Below are 20649 nucleotides of genomic sequence, written 5' to 3' on the forward strand. Positions count from 1 at the left end.
CATCAGCTTTGTAGGCAGGGTCACTACCCACTAGGTCATTATCTTAGTCAACCATCTATATTAAATTGTAGATTCTACTAAGTTGTTGGTTATAAAACAGTTTTTTTTATCTACACATCGCACATCGAATTCAACGTCGACTATCAATTACGTGATAATTATGCAGCAATATTTGTACAAGTTAATTAGTATGTGCGAAGCGCATTTACATTAAATTCAAAGCGGTCGTCCCAATTTCGCGCGTTTAAAAGATATAAAATATAAAACTTGAGAAGATGTTTGTATCTGAGGGTCTACCGCAAACATCAAGGTTCGCAAATTGCGGGCATCTTTCTCTTTTACTTCTGTTAAGACGTAATTTGCGACCTTCGGTGTTCGCGGTAGGCCCACTGATACGGAGATAACTCCGATCACCCACGGCTGATTCCAATAAAACCTTCGCCCTTAATCTCGCCAGAAAAAACGTATTCCACATGACTTCCGACTCAAATCAGAGCCGACAAAAAACAAAAGACAGTGACTAGTCGATTTACATACGAGATTAGACGAATAAAGAGTTTTTGTAAGTTTTTTCTTACGAAAGTGAGATTATGGCAGGTGCCTGTTTTTTAGTAATTAATCAGGTTTGCATCTGTTCTGTAATTACTGAAGGGTTAATCAAATATAATAAAGAAATTAGAACGCTGGCCGGCATGTGTTTTGTCTGATTCGGCCGTTTGATACAGCCCGTAATTATGGAATGAATTAAAATGCGTGTCATGTCAGATTGCCGAAAATGCAATGTGTAAGAAGCTAAATCAACTCGGGTATTAATAAAACAGGGAGACATGATAGTAATTAAGGCCGGGCGCATTCTTTGCACTTATAATAGGGGGTAAAAACCTCTAAAAACAATACAATAAAACTGCGTAGAAGTTATAGCAACGTGTATCGTGTCTTATAATTTCTTGACATCAGGAATTTATAGCCAATAACGCCGATTTATTTAAAAAAAAAATGACAGTTTAATATATAAAAAAAAACAATTACCACAGACAACACGTAAATTGAAAAGCCACAAATGCCCGAGGCGCCACTTAGGTCCTTTACACATGTTCCCATTAGACTGTCTAATTGATACCGCACCCTACGGCTAGTTAGCACCTCACCTTCGATCCGGTATTTAAAAAAATCGAACGTATGTTGTGCAACCGTAATTTTTCAATTTTCGAAGGGTTGGTCGAATAAAAAAAATCGTTTTATTTGTTATTTCATCTACTCGTCAAGTCCTTTTCAAATTAACGTTGGACTGAATTGATACCTAATTATTTAGTTTCTCCGTTTATAATTTCAAATTTAATGTCATTCATTGAGAAATGAGGAGCATATTAAAATAGAACATTTGGATGAAAAACTTTTGTCCTGTGAACATCATAAAATAAATCGATTTTAACACTTATATTAAACCTATTTTTTTAAACTGTATGATAGCTTTTGACCCGAGTCTCTAATGTCATATTTTAGCTGAAATTACCCGCTAACGTTAAATCCACAATACCTCCCTATTTGCTACTAAAACATGTTATTTTATAAGGCATTGTATCCTATAAATTATAACTTATCGGTAATGTTGTCTTTCTGCCAACATATTTCTAGCGTATTTAATCGTATTAATAAATATTTTTTTTTGTCACCCACACAAGAAATATGCACCTACCTAATTAACTTGTCCTATATTCGAGGCCTTTAAATGTCAGTAATAATTTTAATTAATTATACAATTACCAATTGCAGCCGCAAACGAATAACATCCATTAACTTTCCTTAATTCACTATTATAAGTCCACAAAACAAATAAAAACACGTAATTCAACAACCATAAAATGTCTTGTTCGATTTTTTATTCATCGCAACCCTGGACTCGCGACCATCTGTCAGTCAACGGTAGAGTTGGGTCAACCCTTCCCTCAAACACTAAATTATACACACCTTCTGCAGCGCAGTTTCAACTCTATTTATTATTGTTTAGAGTTGAGTTTTACATGGACTAAAGTACTATTTGTGTGGTTGTAACATTTGTCAATTTAAATTTCGAATGTGTTACATGCTTAAATGTTGACCACAGAAGATATCCGAGTAGTATGTATATTATTTACGTTCTACGGTGGGGTTGGCCGATGGAAATATTTTACAGATGTTGCCAGCATAGGTTTTCCTGACAATTTTTACAAAGTACCAAATTTATTTTTGGAATTTTATGTCCTGTATTTGGACTTTAGATTTGAGCCATCCCTTTGAGCCAAATCTCATAAAACAAAAATAAAGACCTCCGCCATCTCTGCAAACAGTAACTAACGGCGAATAGGTAAATAGTATCCCACCAATCTCTCTCTAGCACCAAAATGTGTGGCAGTATCATTAAACATTCCTCCCCTAGTTTAAGGGGTTGGGGGTAAAAATTCCAAGTTTTCCATTTTTGTTGTTGTTTTTGTATTAACTAGCTTATATACAAAAAATCTATATTCAATAAGTCCACTATTGACATCATATCCCGAGAACTTGGTTTATCTGGTATAATCTAAATCCAAGTTCCTTTTCGCTTCGAGAAAAGGTAGGTAGTGCCCTTGCGCTTCGCTTGGCTCGCTTTACTACCGTGCCCCCAGATCTTACTATTTCATTGTTACGTTCATAATAACTATGAAAAAAAAGGATTATAAGTTGGCACCCGCTGTTTCTATTAAGATGGCCGTCCAGTGTAGTCCATCTCCATCTCCAATCAAATCTGCAAATGTTATTAGAGGAGACATAATAATACGTCGTACTAAAGAGGAAGATACTCAAAATGGCGATAATGATGTCGAAGAAACGTTAACTAACGTTATTCACTTTATATTTTCAATCTAGCATAGAAAGTATTTTTTCTAGAGCTAAGACACCCGAGCGCAAATTTCGCACGGAAGCTCTCTAAAAAACAAACTTTTTCAAGTCGTTAGTACACACAATAGGTATTAATATTCATAAAAGACTGTATTACGCATATCAATCACACGGTGCAAGTGCGAAAAAATATCTAATCGTATGCACGAACACATCCCGGCATCTTTGTTTTGTTCCGGCCTCTATCATTAGCGCGTTCACCGTATTCTTTGCATTCGCGCGTCTTTTGTCAATCGAAATTCGAATTTCGAATGACAAAAGCGTTCTTGTTTATCCGCTAAGATTTTGTCTTTGGGTTTTTATTTTTTTATATTGTGAAGGGCGGGTTTTTTAGGCTAATTACTGTCGTATTTGATCTGAATTAGTTGGGATTCTCACGCGGCAGTAGATATGCACATTGCACGTGTAAGGATGGTAATTATTTGGTAAGTTGACAGGATGACTCTTATGATGGAAATTATGTTGCGTGATATGTGGTTAAACATAGATACTTGTATTTAGTGACCTACTTAGCTGACGACCGGATTTTAAAATATACATATTTTTAAATTAACAACCTAATAAGGATAATACTGTACATACGTAGAATATTTTAAAAGGGAGCGATGAGATCCCGGGAAATCGGAAGAGCTTACCTTATCACCATGCTACATTCAATTAACATTTGTGCCAAGAAACGATGTATATTTTGTTATTTAAATTTTAGGATGTTATTTAATTTGATTTAATTTTATTTTAATTTAATTTAATTCTTTATGTAATGTAATTATTTGTAAATGTATTAAGCAGTCGGTATAAACGTTGAAAACCGGCCAAGAGCGAGTCGGACTCGAGCCCCAAGTCAATTTATTTATTTATATATCGTTGTCTAAGCACCCTCAACACAAGCCTTATTGAGCTGTGGGAATTAGTCAACTTGTGTAATAATGTCCTATAATATTTATAATAATAATATTTAAATCTTAACAAAGCATAATATATTTTAATTTTATAGGTTTCGCTTTAAAAACATACCATTGTTTTTTGGTTTGCAAATTTTGAAATAAAAGAAAAGCCTATAAACCTAGTTTTTCATTGTGTCAATAACTTACTAAAAATCACGGGGAATGGAAAATATTTACAAGTGAAACAATGTTTTCTCTATTTGTATTGACGATCACGTGGATTACTTCTCTCTTAAAGCTCTAATAGCAAATTTTTTACAGTATCTACGTATAAATAGGTATATACGGCTCGATTCGAAGAATGATTAAGACACGTTTAAGATCTTTAAAAGATCGATAACCAAACGCCATGTCAAAATTGACGTTTATTTCGATTCCGCTGTGATCCCAATAAGATCTATCTACGATATTTCTATCGTCATTAAAGTGACATTAGTTGCCCGAATGCTGCTTCTGTCAATTATACGACATACAAACGATATCTAAATGAGAACTTATCTAAACCAGAACTTATCGTTATCGTATCTCATTCTTCGAATCGGTCCGATCGAAAGGATTGTAGAAAACGCTTATCTATACCAACCTATACTTGCTCATGAAACTACCTAACTCTACCAAGCTCTATACGAGTAATTACAAAATTTGCAAGTTTTACACCAACAACAACTGGAATAAAATTAAATATCACTACAATAATTTGCGTTAAAAAAATTTGATGTAAGTATACACGGTAGTTTTATTCTGAGAACAAGACATTTTTGGTTAATAAAAGAAAACAAAAAAACAAACTTGATATCTTAACAACATAAAAGTAATAATGATGCATAAATTAAATATTATAATCACATAGATTCCTCAATCTACATTCCCAAGACATTTTTTTAAACACTAAAAAACTTTCTTGCACCGTGAGACTCGCGAAAGAAATTAAGGACATTGAAATCGTATGCAAATTCCTGACGTGACCAGAAAAAAAGTAAAAATTAAAAAAAAGACAATGAGCGCGGGTTAGCGCGTCCCTTCTCATAAGGTCGATGCGTGGCGATTTTTTTGCGAGCACAGATTATGTTAATGCGTTTTTTGGACATCGGATCGTGAGACAGGTTTTTTTATTTAAAAAAGAGTTGCGTAAGGGCTTGTTAGGGCTATGTTCTCATGTGTTTTTTTGGTTCAGTATGAATTATGCTAAATAGCAAAATTAAGCGTCGGTTTTTGAATGACGGTGCGAAATAGGTATATTTTAACTGTTTACACGGATGTATGGAGGGTGCAGGTGAAGATATTATTTTGTTTTGTTTTTATATTTTTTGTAATATCAGCTACAGAAATTCAAAATTACCCGACCAATTATTTATTATTAGCAAGGCATGTATATATAATTTTTATTACCTGGCGCGCTCAGATACTTTTGGCGCTGGCTGTATGCTGTTATTAACAAAAAATCAAATGATTACCTAGCAGGATACATTTATTCCACTCTTAATTAAAGCAGTTTACGGTAGTTACGTTTAGTATTTTGTATTCGTGCGTAGTACTTAAATGTTGTAAAATCATTGATAATGTTTCTAATCCATATTTATAGATTGAGTAATTTGTCGGACTTCGTAAATAAGACATTTATGCACTTTTGGCGTGCAAGCATTAAATTTGCAGGTATAATATACGTTCAATATCATAATAAAGGCATTAATATACTGTATACAAGCGTACATACATATTTACTTTGGACGAAAACAACCCATTTTTTGCTGCGTTTTTTTCTATATCTAACCTTTTTCTACCTGCCAAGAGGTGGAGTCATAGACCCACCCCACATTTTTTTCCGTCATAAAAACCAATAGTGCACGAGGGTGGTAGTTTTGGGGTGGCAACATTTTTTCATAGACGATCGATATTTTTGCCGCGCGAAGGGGCTAGGGACTTAACCCGTTCTGCCAAACAAAAGACGTCCCCTTTATATAAACCTTTTCATTTTTTCGTCTGGTAACGGTTGGCGATTCTTTTCGGTAATAGCTAGGGTTGTTATTGAAAGGGGTTGTTTTTTGTGTGCGCCTCTCCTCACGCGAGTCTGCCGCTAAATTGTTTGGGGCACGAACGTTATAACTTTGTGGAAACCTTGGATGCGATTGCATTTTAGTAAATTTGAGTTTTAAACGATTTAGGGCTCATTTCCGCTGTTATAACATGATTTTATGGCGCTAAACATTTATATGATTACATAATTTTATGAAGAATTGAATAGACATAGTAAAATCTAATTAGAGAGCACAAAGAGCGTCGACGATTTACGGCTAAATTAGGTACCTAATTTAGAATAAAGTACATAACAGTTAAGTAGGTTTTTTTTTTTAATACGATCTTATCGTCTGTTTCGTTCATAATTTGAAAAAAGGATGAAGAAAATTAGATTAAGTAATTAAAGTGTAACGTACTAGCATTTACAGAATAATTGAGGGTAGGTACTTTACTCTAACTCAATTCGTCAAGTGGTAGTGAGCTAATCAGATTCTACCAAGTCTATTACTAAGTTTAGTATGGTCTCTGTGGGAGATAACGCTACTTACTTTATAAGCTGTGATCGCTTTGTGAGGACAATTGTATACAACTTACCTAGGAAAGTTTAGTGTTTGATGACGTAGACATCGTATAACATTGTTCAGTAGAAATTAGGTAAACTAAACAATTCGTACCTCGTTTACTCTGGGCCAGGCAAATTAAGGGTTTCACCTCGGAATGAAAGATAAGCTGGAAACTATACACCCTCATTATGGCGTTCTAAAGTTTCTGGTCAAATCAATGATATAACTATATAAGTAGATATTATTACGCGCTCCAAAATTTAAGTACTTAACTTGTGACGATTGTACAAAATGCTCTTAGTCGCATCTGACTTAATTACTTATTATTGGACTTTAACTATGACGCGCAAGTGACAAACACTAGTCGTCTCTTTTTTACTTAGATATTATTTTAACAATGCCTTCTCTTTTACGCCTTTTTCGTATGTAGATGTATATTTTGAGTGCGTACTGCGGTGACGCAGGAAGCATTTTTTAAATATAATTGGGTCAAATGTTATAAAAATCGGTTTTCGGATATCAAAGTTTCTATAGCTCCAGTGTCAGCATGTGTTAAAAAGTTTACAATGAGTGCCTATAGCTCACTAAACTGTATTAATTTATTTTTATTACTGTCTAGAATGAAAAAGTACACTAGATTAAGTAATTACATTGTTCTAAAATATTTTAAATAAAGAACCATTAAAAAAATGTCAGCATGAACTAAAAAAAAAACTGTTTATTTCAGTGTTGTTGTTGAGATACAGTCCGTACTCAGTTACAATCTCTTTATTTGGAGATTATCTTAACTAAGTTTAGCCTTAAATATATAATTAGTTTTGTTGGCAGTTAGTACTTACATGTTATTTTAATATTAGTTGTAACAAAATTAATTCATTTTAATCAGTGTTTTCTTAAGTGTACTCTTTATTTTATCAGGAGAATGAACATGGTCCTATGAAACTCTGGAGTTGATGTTTTCTTTCTGGCCGCAGTGGTGGTGACATCCCGACCCTCCAACGAGGCTGAGCTGCAACTGTACCGCGTCATGCAGCGCGCCAGTCTGTTGGCATACTACGACACACTGCTCGAAATGGGTATGTACAGTTCAAAATACTTACATGCAGAAAAAAAACTTGATTGCATCAATATTAGTACGAAATTACGAATGAGATGCAACTGTGAGTAATGCTAAATTCAAAACAAATCAAGATTAGATTTTTGATGTTCGAATGCTCAGATCTTAAAAATGTACTTTAAAGTTTTTGGCTGTAGTATTTTTAATTGCTGTCCTTAGATATTTTTTTATAATTTCTACCCTAATCTATTCATTGGATTTATTCATTTAATTTAAAGAGAGCTACCATATATTTATTTATTTATTTATTTATATTTATTTATACTTATATACTTATTTATATTTATATACTTTTAAGGCTTCCACTTGATGTGGTAGTTCTCTTTAAATTTGTTTTAAATGTTGCCAGTCAATCAAAGAGTCGGCTTAGTTTTATCTATAGTAATTAGCAATTTCTAAAAACACAAGCTAACATAACTATACCATGAGCTATCTTGTACATTGAACAAACGAATTGAGTAATTCTATGAAAATAGTACTCTCAACATAATACTAATATAAGTAGGTATATGGTAAATACCTCGTTTTTAAAAGTAGTTAACTTTTAAGGAATTATTTGTAACATGATAATCGTAAGGGGTAGTGTTGGTACATAGAATATATAATCGTAGCCCGGGGGTCGGAGACGGCTGCAGGCGCGCGCAAAAAACGAATTAACCACGCTTTCCGGTCTAGCTATAAAATATCAGTACACACATATTGTCTAGAAATAAGAGGGCCCTCGGGCCGATTTTTATTTTCTTGCAGTTTTTTTGTCAGAATTCTATAAAATTTGGCGGATACGTGTATAGTAAATACCCCTATGATGGAACAGGCACCAGTAATGGGATGGTATAGATAAATCCTGTAAAACAAGTATTTACCATCAGTTTTTAATTGATTGATTTTACCATGAACAAGAGCCAAAGAGCTGCTTAATTTTAATTTTACATCGATATTTGTTAGTTTGAAAATGAATGGCGCCATACATCCCACGACTGGAGCAAAAACCCATAGTTTTAATCAAGGCTCGGAACCGGTTTTTTCTTCATACAAAAAATACCGGTATTATTACATTCTTTTTCGTTCTTTGGTTTATTATTTCATTTTTAATGGGACTATCTAATAATGCGAAGTTGTTACCTAAATACATGTTCCAGTCCTACGTAAAGAGTATAAAATAATTAAAAATATTTTGCTATTTCGGGATTTAAAAATAAACCGGTTCCGAGCCCTGGTTTTAATTGGTTAATAATATTGAAACCAATTGCAGTAGCTTTCATTAAATAAATAGAAAACATAGAGGACGAATTGGAAATTCAACTTTTAAAGCATAAAGCGGTACAAATTTTATATATGTCGGTGAAATATCAAAAATACTCTAAATTTTCTCTAAAATTTCCCATGATTGGTGCCGTTAACATATATTTTCCCCCCTTTCTGTACAATAAAGGTGAATTTTACTGTATATCCTACAAAATCTTCCTCCGATTTCCGAAAACGTATGGTAAGTATTTTCGTAACAACGGAAAATGACATAATTTTTTGTCCTACATTGGAATTTCGTGTTTATTCCGCCCAGAATAAGGAACTCTTCAAACTTATCAAATTTTATCAAACTGACAAAAAACTACTCACAACAAAATAAAGATAAAAATTGGTCCTTAAATTTGGAGTTAAATTTAGAACCTTAAGAAATTAGGTTACTTATAGAACTTACTAATTTGAAAATATATTATATGTTACTGGGAGTTTCTAGAAAAAAACGGTACGATAAAAAAATAACTTTATTTCCACTTATACAATAAAACAAAACGATTTTTTCCGTACCTATTCTGCATTTTAAATACCTATACAATTTTGTTCTGAAAATAAATAGGTAACTTAAATTAACACATTTTCTCGATAAAGGAAAATGGCCATAATACGAAAATTATGGTATAATTTTAATCCGACAACTTTCTACTTAAATAAGGGTTCCTAGTTGACTACGGAACCCTAAAAAATCGCCAAATTATAATACTATTTTTGAAATTGATAAAAGTAATGTGCTAGTATTTCCTGTACTGTACCCTAACCTAAGTTGTTAATAATCTTAGTCCAGTTTTTATAAAACCCGCATTGTTTCGTCTCAAGCCCAACACTTATAAGCGGAAGGAACGCAAGAAAAAACACTTTCTCATCGCCCGAGATGCGCAAAAACAACATTTCCATAACCTAACCTAAAAAACGCGGACCTTCCATCTCATGCAAATTATTTTTTTCTTAATTTTTACTTTTTAGCCACTATCGGAGAAGGGTTTTGGCCGGTTGTCTTTTGTTTTTTTTTTCTTTGCAAAAATGGTCACGTAGGAATTTGCATATTTGCTTAAATTAAATGTGTGAATTGAAGTTTTTTATTGAATCACACTTTATTGTTGAACAATGATAGCGGAATGAACTTGCCCCACCAGTTTTGCATATTAATGTTGGTATGGGATTAGATGAATTGCTTAATTTTTTTGGACTTGAGAAAGTGTAGGGAATTTCGGAAATAGTTAATCCTATTTGTTTGCTAGTTGCGATTATGCAAACTAAGTTATTCAGTCTAGTGCTCGTTACGGACTTCTTTGAAGAATAATGTGATGGCATATAGCGTAAGTGAGGTACGAGATTGTACCCCTAATGCTCAACGGAAAGTTTGAAAAAGGTTACTAGAATAATCGAGAAGTTTTGGAAAATTTGATAAGAATTAAGGAAGTCTCCATATCGGTAGATGGGAATAAAAGTTCCCCATATACAAGAATGTTAAGTTACAGAAATAATCTATGTGGAAAAAATAAATTTCGTCCAAATAAAGGTACGAGTACCACATGAAACTATGACAAACTGACTAATCAACGAGAATTTTTTCGATTTTCTATGATCCTGGAACTTTGAAGTTTATAACAAATTTACAACATACATATTTTTTTATAGAATTATTACTTAACTATAACTTGGTTAATTTACATTCCAGGCGGTGACGACGTCCAGCAACTTTGTGACGCCGGCGAAGAAGAGTTCCTCGAGATCATGGCGCTCGTCGGCATGGCGTCTAAACCCCTTCACGTCCGCCGTCTCCAAAAGGCTCTCCAAGAATGGGTCAACAATCCTGCCCTCTTCCAAATCCCGATCGTCCCTCTCTGTCCCACCGAAAACCCCTTCGTCTGCAACCAAAGATTACTCAACATGCCCACTTTACCTAGTCTACCACGCACAGTCAGCTCTCCTGAAAGCAGACCAATGTACAGTCCTTCCCCAGGAGCACCCGAGAACAGCTGTGGTAGTACAGCTTCTCAACCTAACGCTAGTCCTGTTCATACGAACAATTTTACAAAAATAGTCCTACCATCGTCCCCTGCAGCAGCCCCTGTCACAACTACCGCTTCTAGAAGCTTTTCCCCTCAATCCGCCTGTCCTCCTTCAGCAGGTTCTAGTCCAAGCTCAGTAACATCTCCAGTCCAGTTAACACCAGTTTTACTAGACGTTCATGTTCAAAAATTATCGGCTGCGGCAGAAAAGCTGAGCAAGCATTTGCCTCAGTTAGAACCAAAGCCTCAGAACACGAAGAAGAAGATGTGTAAAGACTTGGAGCTGGTGATGATGATGCCGGAAGCGGATCCGAGGAGGATGGAGGAGATTAGGAAGTACGCGGCGATATATGGCAGGTTCGATTGCAAGAGGAAACCGGAGAAGCCTTTGACGCTGCATGAGGTAATAATTACTACTATTCTTTTCATATACTTTCTTATTCATTATATATTTGAACTATTACGATTGTTTATAGGTATATTTTAATTATTTTCTATTTACACCACAGGGTTGAAAGATAGGTATGGCTGCGACAAAACTTTGATTTCATACACGCACATTTCCTCGTGTTTACGTGCGACACGCACACGTTTAAAACTCGAGAGCAAGCGGTGAAGGGCTCAAACCCTTTAAATGATAGAAATTGTCAATCGGGTTAAGTAATTCATTTCGAATTCGGGTTTATTTCATTTCACTTATTATATACAGTTTGCACTCTAAACTAAATTCTTTAATGTTGTTTTATCCTCCTTTACAGGTGATGGTAAATGAGGCGGCAGCACAAATGTGCCGCTGCGTCCCCGCGTTGCTGACGCGCCGGGATGAGCTGTTCCCTCTCGCGCGGCAACTAGTCCGAAGAGCTGGACTCCATTATTCTAAGCACGGGTACATATATAAATTTTATATCTAAGTATACATCATGTTTTTTTATTTCCGTTAATTTGAAAGCATGCTTGCATTCTTGAGCTTAAATTACTTTCTCAAAGACACCGGTATTCTAAATAACTCCATTTCGGAGGTAATCAATAATTAATTTTTAGTTGATAAGGCCATTCGAAGTAATAAAAAAAATAAGGCACCTACGAAGGTGTACACTTATCTTAGGGCCTGTTTACATATTTAATAGTGTTTAGTACGAATTTTACGATTGATGTTCGAAATGTCATTGAATGATGAGTTTTCAATTAATTGGTTGAGTTTTATAATAACGCTTTATGTAGCATTTAGTTACTTACTTTTCATGTTTTTTTTTTTAAATATACATTTAATTTCCTTGAATGTACTTAGCCATACCCCGAATTTAACGGAGTACAATAAAAACACGCGTATAAAATAATGTATATCGTGCTAATAAATCAATATTTATTCGTTTAGTCATATGACTATAAAACTATAGTTTGGAATGCTTTCCATTTCTATAGTATGTTAACTATGTTTTTTTCTTTCAGCCTTCCCCCTACGGCGGCCGGCAATGAGGAGGCCGAAGATGACGCGACCGCGGCTAAACGGCCCCGCCAGGTCACTCACGTTGACCTCACTGGCTAGCTTAGAACTAACTAACCAGCACTGACCTAGACCTAGATCTTCAGGCTTCGCCAGGTCACTTACGTGAACCTCACTGCCTAGATTAACACTAACTAACTAGCACTGACCTAGACTTATTAGTCCTACAAGGGGTCTAACTGCCACGCGAGATCTCCCACGTAACCTTACTTAGCTTAGCACTAACTAACCAGCACTGATCTTGACCTTCAGGCTTACTAGGGATCTAGTCCTGTGAGGTCACTCACGTTGACCACACTAACTATCCAGCAATGACCTAGACTTAGATTTCAGCCCTGCTCAAAAGAGAGCAAATGGTCTATTCAGGTCAATTCCGTTGACCGCACTTAACCTTGACCCTGACAGAGAAGCACAGCTACCTGATAGAATGAGACAACACTTCATTATTACAGATAGCTATCTAATAATCGAGTCGTATATAACAAACTACCGGGCCCTAGCACAAAATCGCATACATATTTATTTATTAGCAATTTTCTTAACAAGTGGACTAACCATATAGTCTCGTGTTATAAGGACAATCATTACATTTTTGCACAACTTCTGAAATAATAATATGTTTTCAATTAATGCAAAGTGAAAACATAATTTCATCCATACAACATTTTGCAGTGTTGAAATATCATGTCAAATTTATACCCGCTATTTCAGTATTACCACTTTTTTCTTTATACTAATGGATTAACACTAACTCTAAAATTACACATGCTAATTAAAACGAATTAGAATTAGTTTTTATCTTGCGTTACATGACATTGATCCCAATAAGAATTCTCCATCACTTTAATTAAATGGCCTAATGATTGATCCTTGTGGCACTCCTAAATTAATACTCGGTAATTGATATGGACATAAGTTTTAAATTATTAATTTTAACTATATCACATAACCTATCTTATTAGCTTTTGATCCAATATGAATCATAATTTAACTTTATTTTGCATTTACATTATTTTTCTTAAAGGTAAGCATGGTTACAACACTATCAAATGCTTTGACACGTTTAGTTGCATTATTACTGTAGACTACTTTATTTAGATCACTTGGAATGGTACTGGTTCTGGTAAGTAGAAAATATTTATTAACAATTTGCCTGACTTTAATCCTACGGAAGATGGTTTTAAATCTAATTAGATTGCATGTGCGCCTTAATAGATTATTGATATCCCAATATTTTCAAAAGATTAATTTTGTTTCATTTTCTCTCACGCTTTTGTATTGTTTTGTTTTGTATTGCTTTAAAATTCAACCAAAACTGAAGTAGAAGATACATGAAAATAAGGCATTTTCCGTTTTCGATATACGAAAATTGCGACTCAGAATACTCCAATTGGATATCACTTTAGTTGATCTAACATGGCGTTAACACTGATGGTGATCAGGACCAAGATTACATTTTTCGTGTTTGTGCAGGATGGCGAGGAAGGCAATGGCATCCGCGCCAGTCCTGACGCTGCTCGGAGCAACTCGAATCACAGGTGAATTAAATTAGAGAAAGTAAATAACTAATGAGTAGTTTTTGATATTCAATTAAGTATTTGTTAGGTTTAACTCTGAGCCATAACTTGCTCAATATATAATTGATTGCCTCAAATTACTTTATGAGATCCTTAATTAATATTTTTCAGTAAATAGCATTCTCACTAGATCTCAATGATCCCTCTAGATGCCGTTGTATTTAAAATGTTAATGCTTGTTACAGCTGGTGGGGCGTAAAGGCGGAGAGCGATGACGCGGACTCACGCTGTTCTTATTCAAGCACCAGTACACCACCGCCGGTAATTCTTTTTTATCCTCTTAATTTCTTCTCTAACTTTATTTTCACAGATTCTTATAACATATTTTTTTATCATCATCATTCAATTCAACTGTCATTTATCTCTTGAGTCTCAAGAAGCAGCCAGCAGGGCACATTTCATGAACGCAAACAATACTTATTTCCGCCTTTATTGTGATACGTGTGGTAGTCATAGCCACAGTTTCCTCACACTGTCAGGCGAACCGTATACTAAAATCTAAAAAAATCTAAAATCTCCAACACATTATTTCTCATATTTAATAATAGTATCGTCTGTTTCAGGACGCAGAAGAAAGACCTCAAGTGGTAGCCGCTCGAGGGGACAGTATCATAGCGGTGGCCAACCCGGCACTCCAACCGCCACCACCACCTCACCCTGCAAGGAACCACTCCAACTGACAATAGCTCTCACATGCAACAAGATTCCACGCGAACATAGTAGAATGGGGCTTAATTAACCAACACCACCTCAGCATGCGCGGAACCACTCCAATTGACAATCGTGCCTATGGAAATATAAAGGAATAGGGCTCTCTAGCAATCAATCTAGCTTCGTAATGAAGAAAAATCAAATAAAACCTGGATAACCTTCTATTAATATGTGGCTTGCGATACCTTGCCAAGGAGATAGTAATCGGTACCTTATCTGGCGTTCTACAGCAACTACACTATGAGGAACCACTTCAACTAGCTCCCAAAGTCCTGTGCAAAAAATAATGTGTATGAATGGAGAAAATATGCGAAATAGGGCTTGGAACATTTACGATTTATATGTAAGACCGCTAAGACGGCATAAGAAGAACCTAAGGAGACATTATAATAGTGGCAAATCCTGCGCTCCATCCCTCACTCCAACTGAAAAAACAGTTCTCAAGATTAACCCTATGCTGAAGTATAGTACTGTGAAACTGTGATATGGTGTCAAGGCATCATAGCCATATTTCAACCACCATCGTATGGTACCTTTGAGAAACTATGCCAACTGACTGAGTTCGACACAGTGACAATAATTACACTGGTATGGGGCATAGCTTAGCCATGACCAAAAGCGTTTCTCTTTGTGACCGACCAATTAGTAAAACTAATAATTATTAAGTAATCGAAAACACTAACAGAATTTGCAATACAGCTTGATAAGTTAACCTAATACAATATAATTAAACTAGATTCAGGTCGCTGGAATCTACTTCAACGATACACAGAATCACACTGTGATCAATCCAAGGCCTAAGTAACTTACAATTATCAAGTGATGCCTTTACCTATTCAAGAAGGCAGCAATCTAATTTCGCAAGAAGCCACCTTGCCTTCTATTCGCTAGAAGATCACAATTTAGAATGACTAAGTAATCGGACCACCACCACTACATCCTTCGAGGACTAATAAAACTGTTCAAGAAACAGTTTTAAATTAAGTCAAGATATTTCTTCACTTGTAATCTTGTTTGCGGAAGATACGGGCTTTGAAATTATTGAAAAATACTAGCGAAAGCGAAGACTAGTATAGACCAACGGTGCGGAGAAAAGAAAACAATAAATTAAATAAGAGTGTTAAGGATGAGTCACACTAGAACGGTCCAGGCCCGGGCCGATCTAGCTGGAGTCATCCTTTTCTATGACTACGGACGAATAAAACACGAGTCTAGCAAAGTTTTTTAAAGTCCGTTAATTTCAAGGGTGCATGTGGAATGCATAATTAACTCAATTTTGGAGATAATTAATGTTTTTTTTTATCTGATGAGCCTTCAGGCCTGTTTAGAACATTAAAATTAAAACACCGTGTACAATACGTCCTCCAATATTTTTGCCAGATGGCGTCAGCGTCACTAATGCCCCTGGTTTTTGGTTCTGGCTTATAACCGTGAAAATCGAAGTTCGTTCATGGTAGGCAATTTTCTCTGTCACTCTAATTATGTCTTAAGAGTAAAAGAGAAAGCTCCCAGCAATTTGCGAATTTCTGTTTTTGCAATAAGCCCCCTGGTTCGGAAGTTCAGTTTTTGAAGCACCTCATTTCGACGCATAGAGCTCTGGTAAAAATAACTGAATTTCCGTTCAATGAATAGCGCTTAATTTTGGTTGGAGGTATGCGAGTGTATATAAACACTGTCAGTCTTTCTGTTTTATTCGTCTAATGCTCATAGCATAGTCGAGTTTATTCAACTAAAACAACTAGCCTTAGACTGAAACTTCTATTGGACATCACTCGTTTCCTACGAGAATAAATAATTCAAAGGAAGACTCATTGGCTAAAGACATTTAAATTAACACAAAGTGTATAATTAACATTCCACCAAAAAGATAATTTAAAATTTGTAAATATAATGATATCTTAGTAACATAAGCAAAGCCATAACATGCCTTGTAGTCATTATCTCATTATCTAAGGCCGTGTACACAAGATACTAGTTACGGAGTACTTGTGCCTATTTTGGGAGAATAGACTTATTTTGGAGCCTTCCACGGGCCGTACGGACGCATTTTATTTCCTGTGATGCGACTTTTTTTCGGCGTTAAAGCAGGCGATTATTTTTCTGTGTTTATTTTTGACCATTAGTCACAGAAAAGAAAACTCTTGTACCTGAAAATCTTTAGAAAATTTAATGGAATCCTTTTACGTTTAAACGAAATTCGCGCGACATGTTTTGGGGAGTCTAATCTCCATTTCCAAGTAAGCTGTCAGCTAGATGGCGCTGTTGCACGGAGTGGGTGAACGGGTTGACAAAAAATAGTATTAATAATGCAAACTTGTGCGGACAAACCACGGAATCTTTCCTAAAATCAAAGATTATTTGAAATAGAGGTGGAGTCAAAGAAAATTTTGTAGCCACAGTAATTTTACTGCCATCTTTCGACATATGAATAAAACTTATAGAACGCCATTTGACTTTCCTTATTCTGTCACTGATATGTGTTAAATAAAAAGTGGCGCCATACTTATAATAGATCAAAGGCTAAAAGTATGGCAGCATCATTTCGAGCGTTGACGCCATAACCTTTAGGATGTGTCCGGTCAAATGGCGCCACTTTTTGATATTTAACAAATTTGATCAAAGTCAAATACCGTTCTAAAAGTTTTAATCATGTGTCGAAAGATGGCAATAAATTTACGTGCCTACAAAGTATTCTTTGGCAATACACCTCTATTTCAAATTCTCTTTGCTAAAATGGCACCCGCGTGCGTGCGTGCGCCCGCTTCGTGCACCCGCGCAAACTAGTGGACGCCCTAAGTATAAGAAGCTATGATATTTTGTCTAATAAAACAAATAATAGTTCGGTATATATTATAAACGTATTCGTCTTTTTAACCGCGAGAGGGATCAATATTTTATGTCGGCAATTGCAGGTAGTTACTAAATTACAGTTCAAAGCAATTACTTATTTCCAATCACACATAAATAAATGTTATTGTTATTACGTTATAAAACCTGCATTATTGTGTGGCTAAGTGGCAATAACAATGAATTATACGTAGATATTAACTGCTGTTTTATACAAATCATTGTATAATGCATATTACTCGTATAATGTCAGATGCACTAGAGATTTATTCTAGTTATATCTATAGGTATAACTACGTATTACATAATCATTATATCCAAGAAAACTACTTTTGATGTTTTAAATTGTGTATTTAACATCTCAAGAATGAATAAGATATTGACTTGCGCTTCTAGAGATAGTCAGTACAGAAATAAACTCAGCTGCGTACTGCAGTTTCTTTAACGGTATCAGTAGTTAAAAAATATGTGAAGTTTACCTGTGATTCTACCGTCTATGCTCCCAATATAAAACAAATGCCTAAATACGAAAGCCGAAGGCCGAGCTCCGCGCAGGGCCTAAGGCCGGTGCGTCCGAGAGGTGTATGCGTTTCTCGGCCTCCTACTTCGGCAGCCTCGCGCGAAAGCGCATCTCTCTCGAGCGCTGCGGCCCTTCGGCCTTCGGATTTAGGCATTTATATGAGGTGTACATGGTACCGTCCGCTTTTACTATTTAGGTATCGTGTGTCATCGGCCTTCATTGTAATACTTCGCTTACTTTATTATAGAATAAAACTATAACTCTTACTACGAACACCACAATGAACAATCATCTGCTATGATAACCACACTTTTTTTTTCAAGCGGATACGTCTGCAAGTAATACTACATATTTTAAATTAAAGGGAAAATGTAAATGCTTGAACTAGCAACCTTTTGGAGCACCGGTCCAATCGCTCATAACCAACTGAGCTACTGAAGCTTACCAGATACGTGCGAATTTGAAAATTTCGTTATCAGCCGTCGTTATAATACTCGTATTATACAACGTGTTACAATAGCCGCTGAAAGTGAAGTGGGTACACGTTGTATAGGTCATACTGAGCAACTTTTACTATGAGACCAACCCGAATTCTCAATAAAAAAATTGATTCTCCCATACAAGATATCAACATCAGCCAGCCAAAATGTATGAGCGAGTCAGTTTTCGCGATTTCGCAGTTGGTCCCATAGTAAAAGTAGCTCAGTATACAACGTGTACCTACCCCACTTTCAGTGGCTGGTGTAACACGTTGTATACCCTAATGGCCTTAAAAACTCAACTATTATCTACATCAAGTCATTGAAGAAAAACAATTGAATAATGATATAGGCAGACAACAGGTGGATGTAAAGTTTTAATTAAAATTAGGCCAACGTGGCAATCGTTAACGCTCCGTAGCGTATCGTAGTCATCTCTATCACTCTTACTTATTTGTGGGACAGTGACAGTTGTGTTTCGTTCGCTACGGAGCGTTAACGATTGGCACGTTGGCTACGCGGGCTGATCTCCTAGTTTGACCGCTGGATTAGATGATGCTGTTAGCCATATGTTTTCCCGCACCCATAATGTACGGAGACAGACAGAGCCATCTACATCAATTCAATTTCAATTCAATTTTATTTTTCAATAGACAACAATGGTCCATAATGGTTAGTAACATTTCAGATTTAAAACTAAGTGTTAATAGAACAAAAACAAAAAGAGAACAGTACAACAAAAAAAACAATCACCTGGTAGCGGTCATGATATACTTAAAATGTCGCACAACAGGCTGGGGTTGGAGCTGGCCCGCTACAATACCCAGGATGGGGTTGGAGCTGGCCCGCTACACTAGCCAGGATGGGGTTGGAGCTGGCCCGCTACAATAGTCATGATGGGGTTGGAGCTGGCCCGCTACACTAGCCAGGATGGGGTTGGAGATGGCCGGCACTCTGCAGAGCAACGAGACAATCCTCTTTCGTATAATGGCATTAGTAGTCATCCGTGCGAGCTTGTGCAAACATGCCCGCATTTAGCTGTCGAATTCGAATTAATTTAATAGTAAAGTAAGCGAACTATGCCTACACAACTTATGCTCTTAGGTTGGTACTTGTAAATATAGCTATTAAAGTAATTGTAAGTATAAGATTGACATTGCGAGCCATAATGTATTTACGTAGCGTAAGGAATTTATATAATACATACCGTTTATACCAACTTATATTGTTTTACTTGATTATAAACTGACATCGTAAACACACTGGGAAAAACTGGCAAAGATCTTTAAAATTCGAATACTTAATCGAGTAGCGATTGAGTTGGATTTGTTTTTTTTGTTCTTGGAACGAATTCACAAGGGCCACCCTATACGAGTACGTAGGTATTGTGTTACTGTAATTTGTAATAATCTATGTTCTATGTTTTATTTTTGTGTTAAATTCCACACTGTCGAATTAGGATAGTCTGTAACGATGGTCATGTGTATGTAATAAATAACCTATCTCTTATTATAATTAAATCTTCGAAAAAAATAAACGTTGAGGCGTAGCTGTGGTTGATATACAATAAGTTGCGTCAAAATATTTTCAATGATGTTAATATCCAGGGAGGAAAATGCGGACTGCGATTGTATGAAAAAGGCGACGGGGGCACGGGTCCTCCACTTTCGTCTTATGGCTCCTCTACACGATGGGCCATCATACTGGGCCAGCGTGTAGAGAAGGCAGTGGTGTCGAATGGCTTATGGAACGGCAGGATGGCGGTGGAATGGCCACGGTGTCCGTTTTTCGTCCGCAGATCAAAGGTAGTGGGCGTGCGTACGCATCTACATGTGGCCCATTCCATAGCGCGTGCTCTCAACCATCGCATGGCCACCTCGCTGGTCCAGCGCTGGGCCATCGTGTAGAGGAGCCATTAAATATTTAACCAATATTTCACCGTTAGAATCTCAATTTCCATACTTCAAGACGGCTTCAAATTGATCGTGACTCAACATTACGCTACTATACTACTACGCAATGAGCTATGAATTGGATAATGGTGTTTATCATATTAAAATAATAACTTAACTTATACTCGTAATGCCAACTAAGTTGTAGACTGTAGAGGTAATAAACAACATTGCTCATGTCAGTAACTTAGT

General features: G+C 35.9%; 1 protein-coding gene across 1 annotated transcript in view; it reads left to right on the forward strand.

Moving 5' to 3' along the window:
• Window positions 1-15331, forward strand: part of LOC133531033 (NGFI-A-binding protein homolog) — a 37716-nt gene extending 22385 nt beyond the window's left edge. Inside the window, exons 2-8 of the mRNA XM_061869118.1 lie at window positions 7414-7515; window positions 10534-11270; window positions 11626-11753; window positions 12317-12386; window positions 13845-13909; window positions 14134-14209; window positions 14512-15331. Coding sequence (XP_061725102.1) covers window positions 7414-7515; window positions 10534-11270; window positions 11626-11753; window positions 12317-12386; window positions 13845-13909; window positions 14134-14209; window positions 14512-14628 — 1295 coding nt within the window. The 3' untranslated portion in view covers window positions 14629-15331. The remainder of the gene's footprint in view (window positions 1-7413; window positions 7516-10533; window positions 11271-11625; window positions 11754-12316; window positions 12387-13844; window positions 13910-14133; window positions 14210-14511) is intronic.
• The last annotated feature ends 5318 nt before the right edge of the window (window positions 15332-20649 follow it).

This window comes from Cydia pomonella, chromosome 2 (assembly GCF_033807575.1).
Source record: "Cydia pomonella isolate Wapato2018A chromosome 2, ilCydPomo1, whole genome shotgun sequence".
NCBI lineage: Eukaryota > Metazoa > Arthropoda > Insecta > Lepidoptera > Tortricidae > Cydia > Cydia pomonella.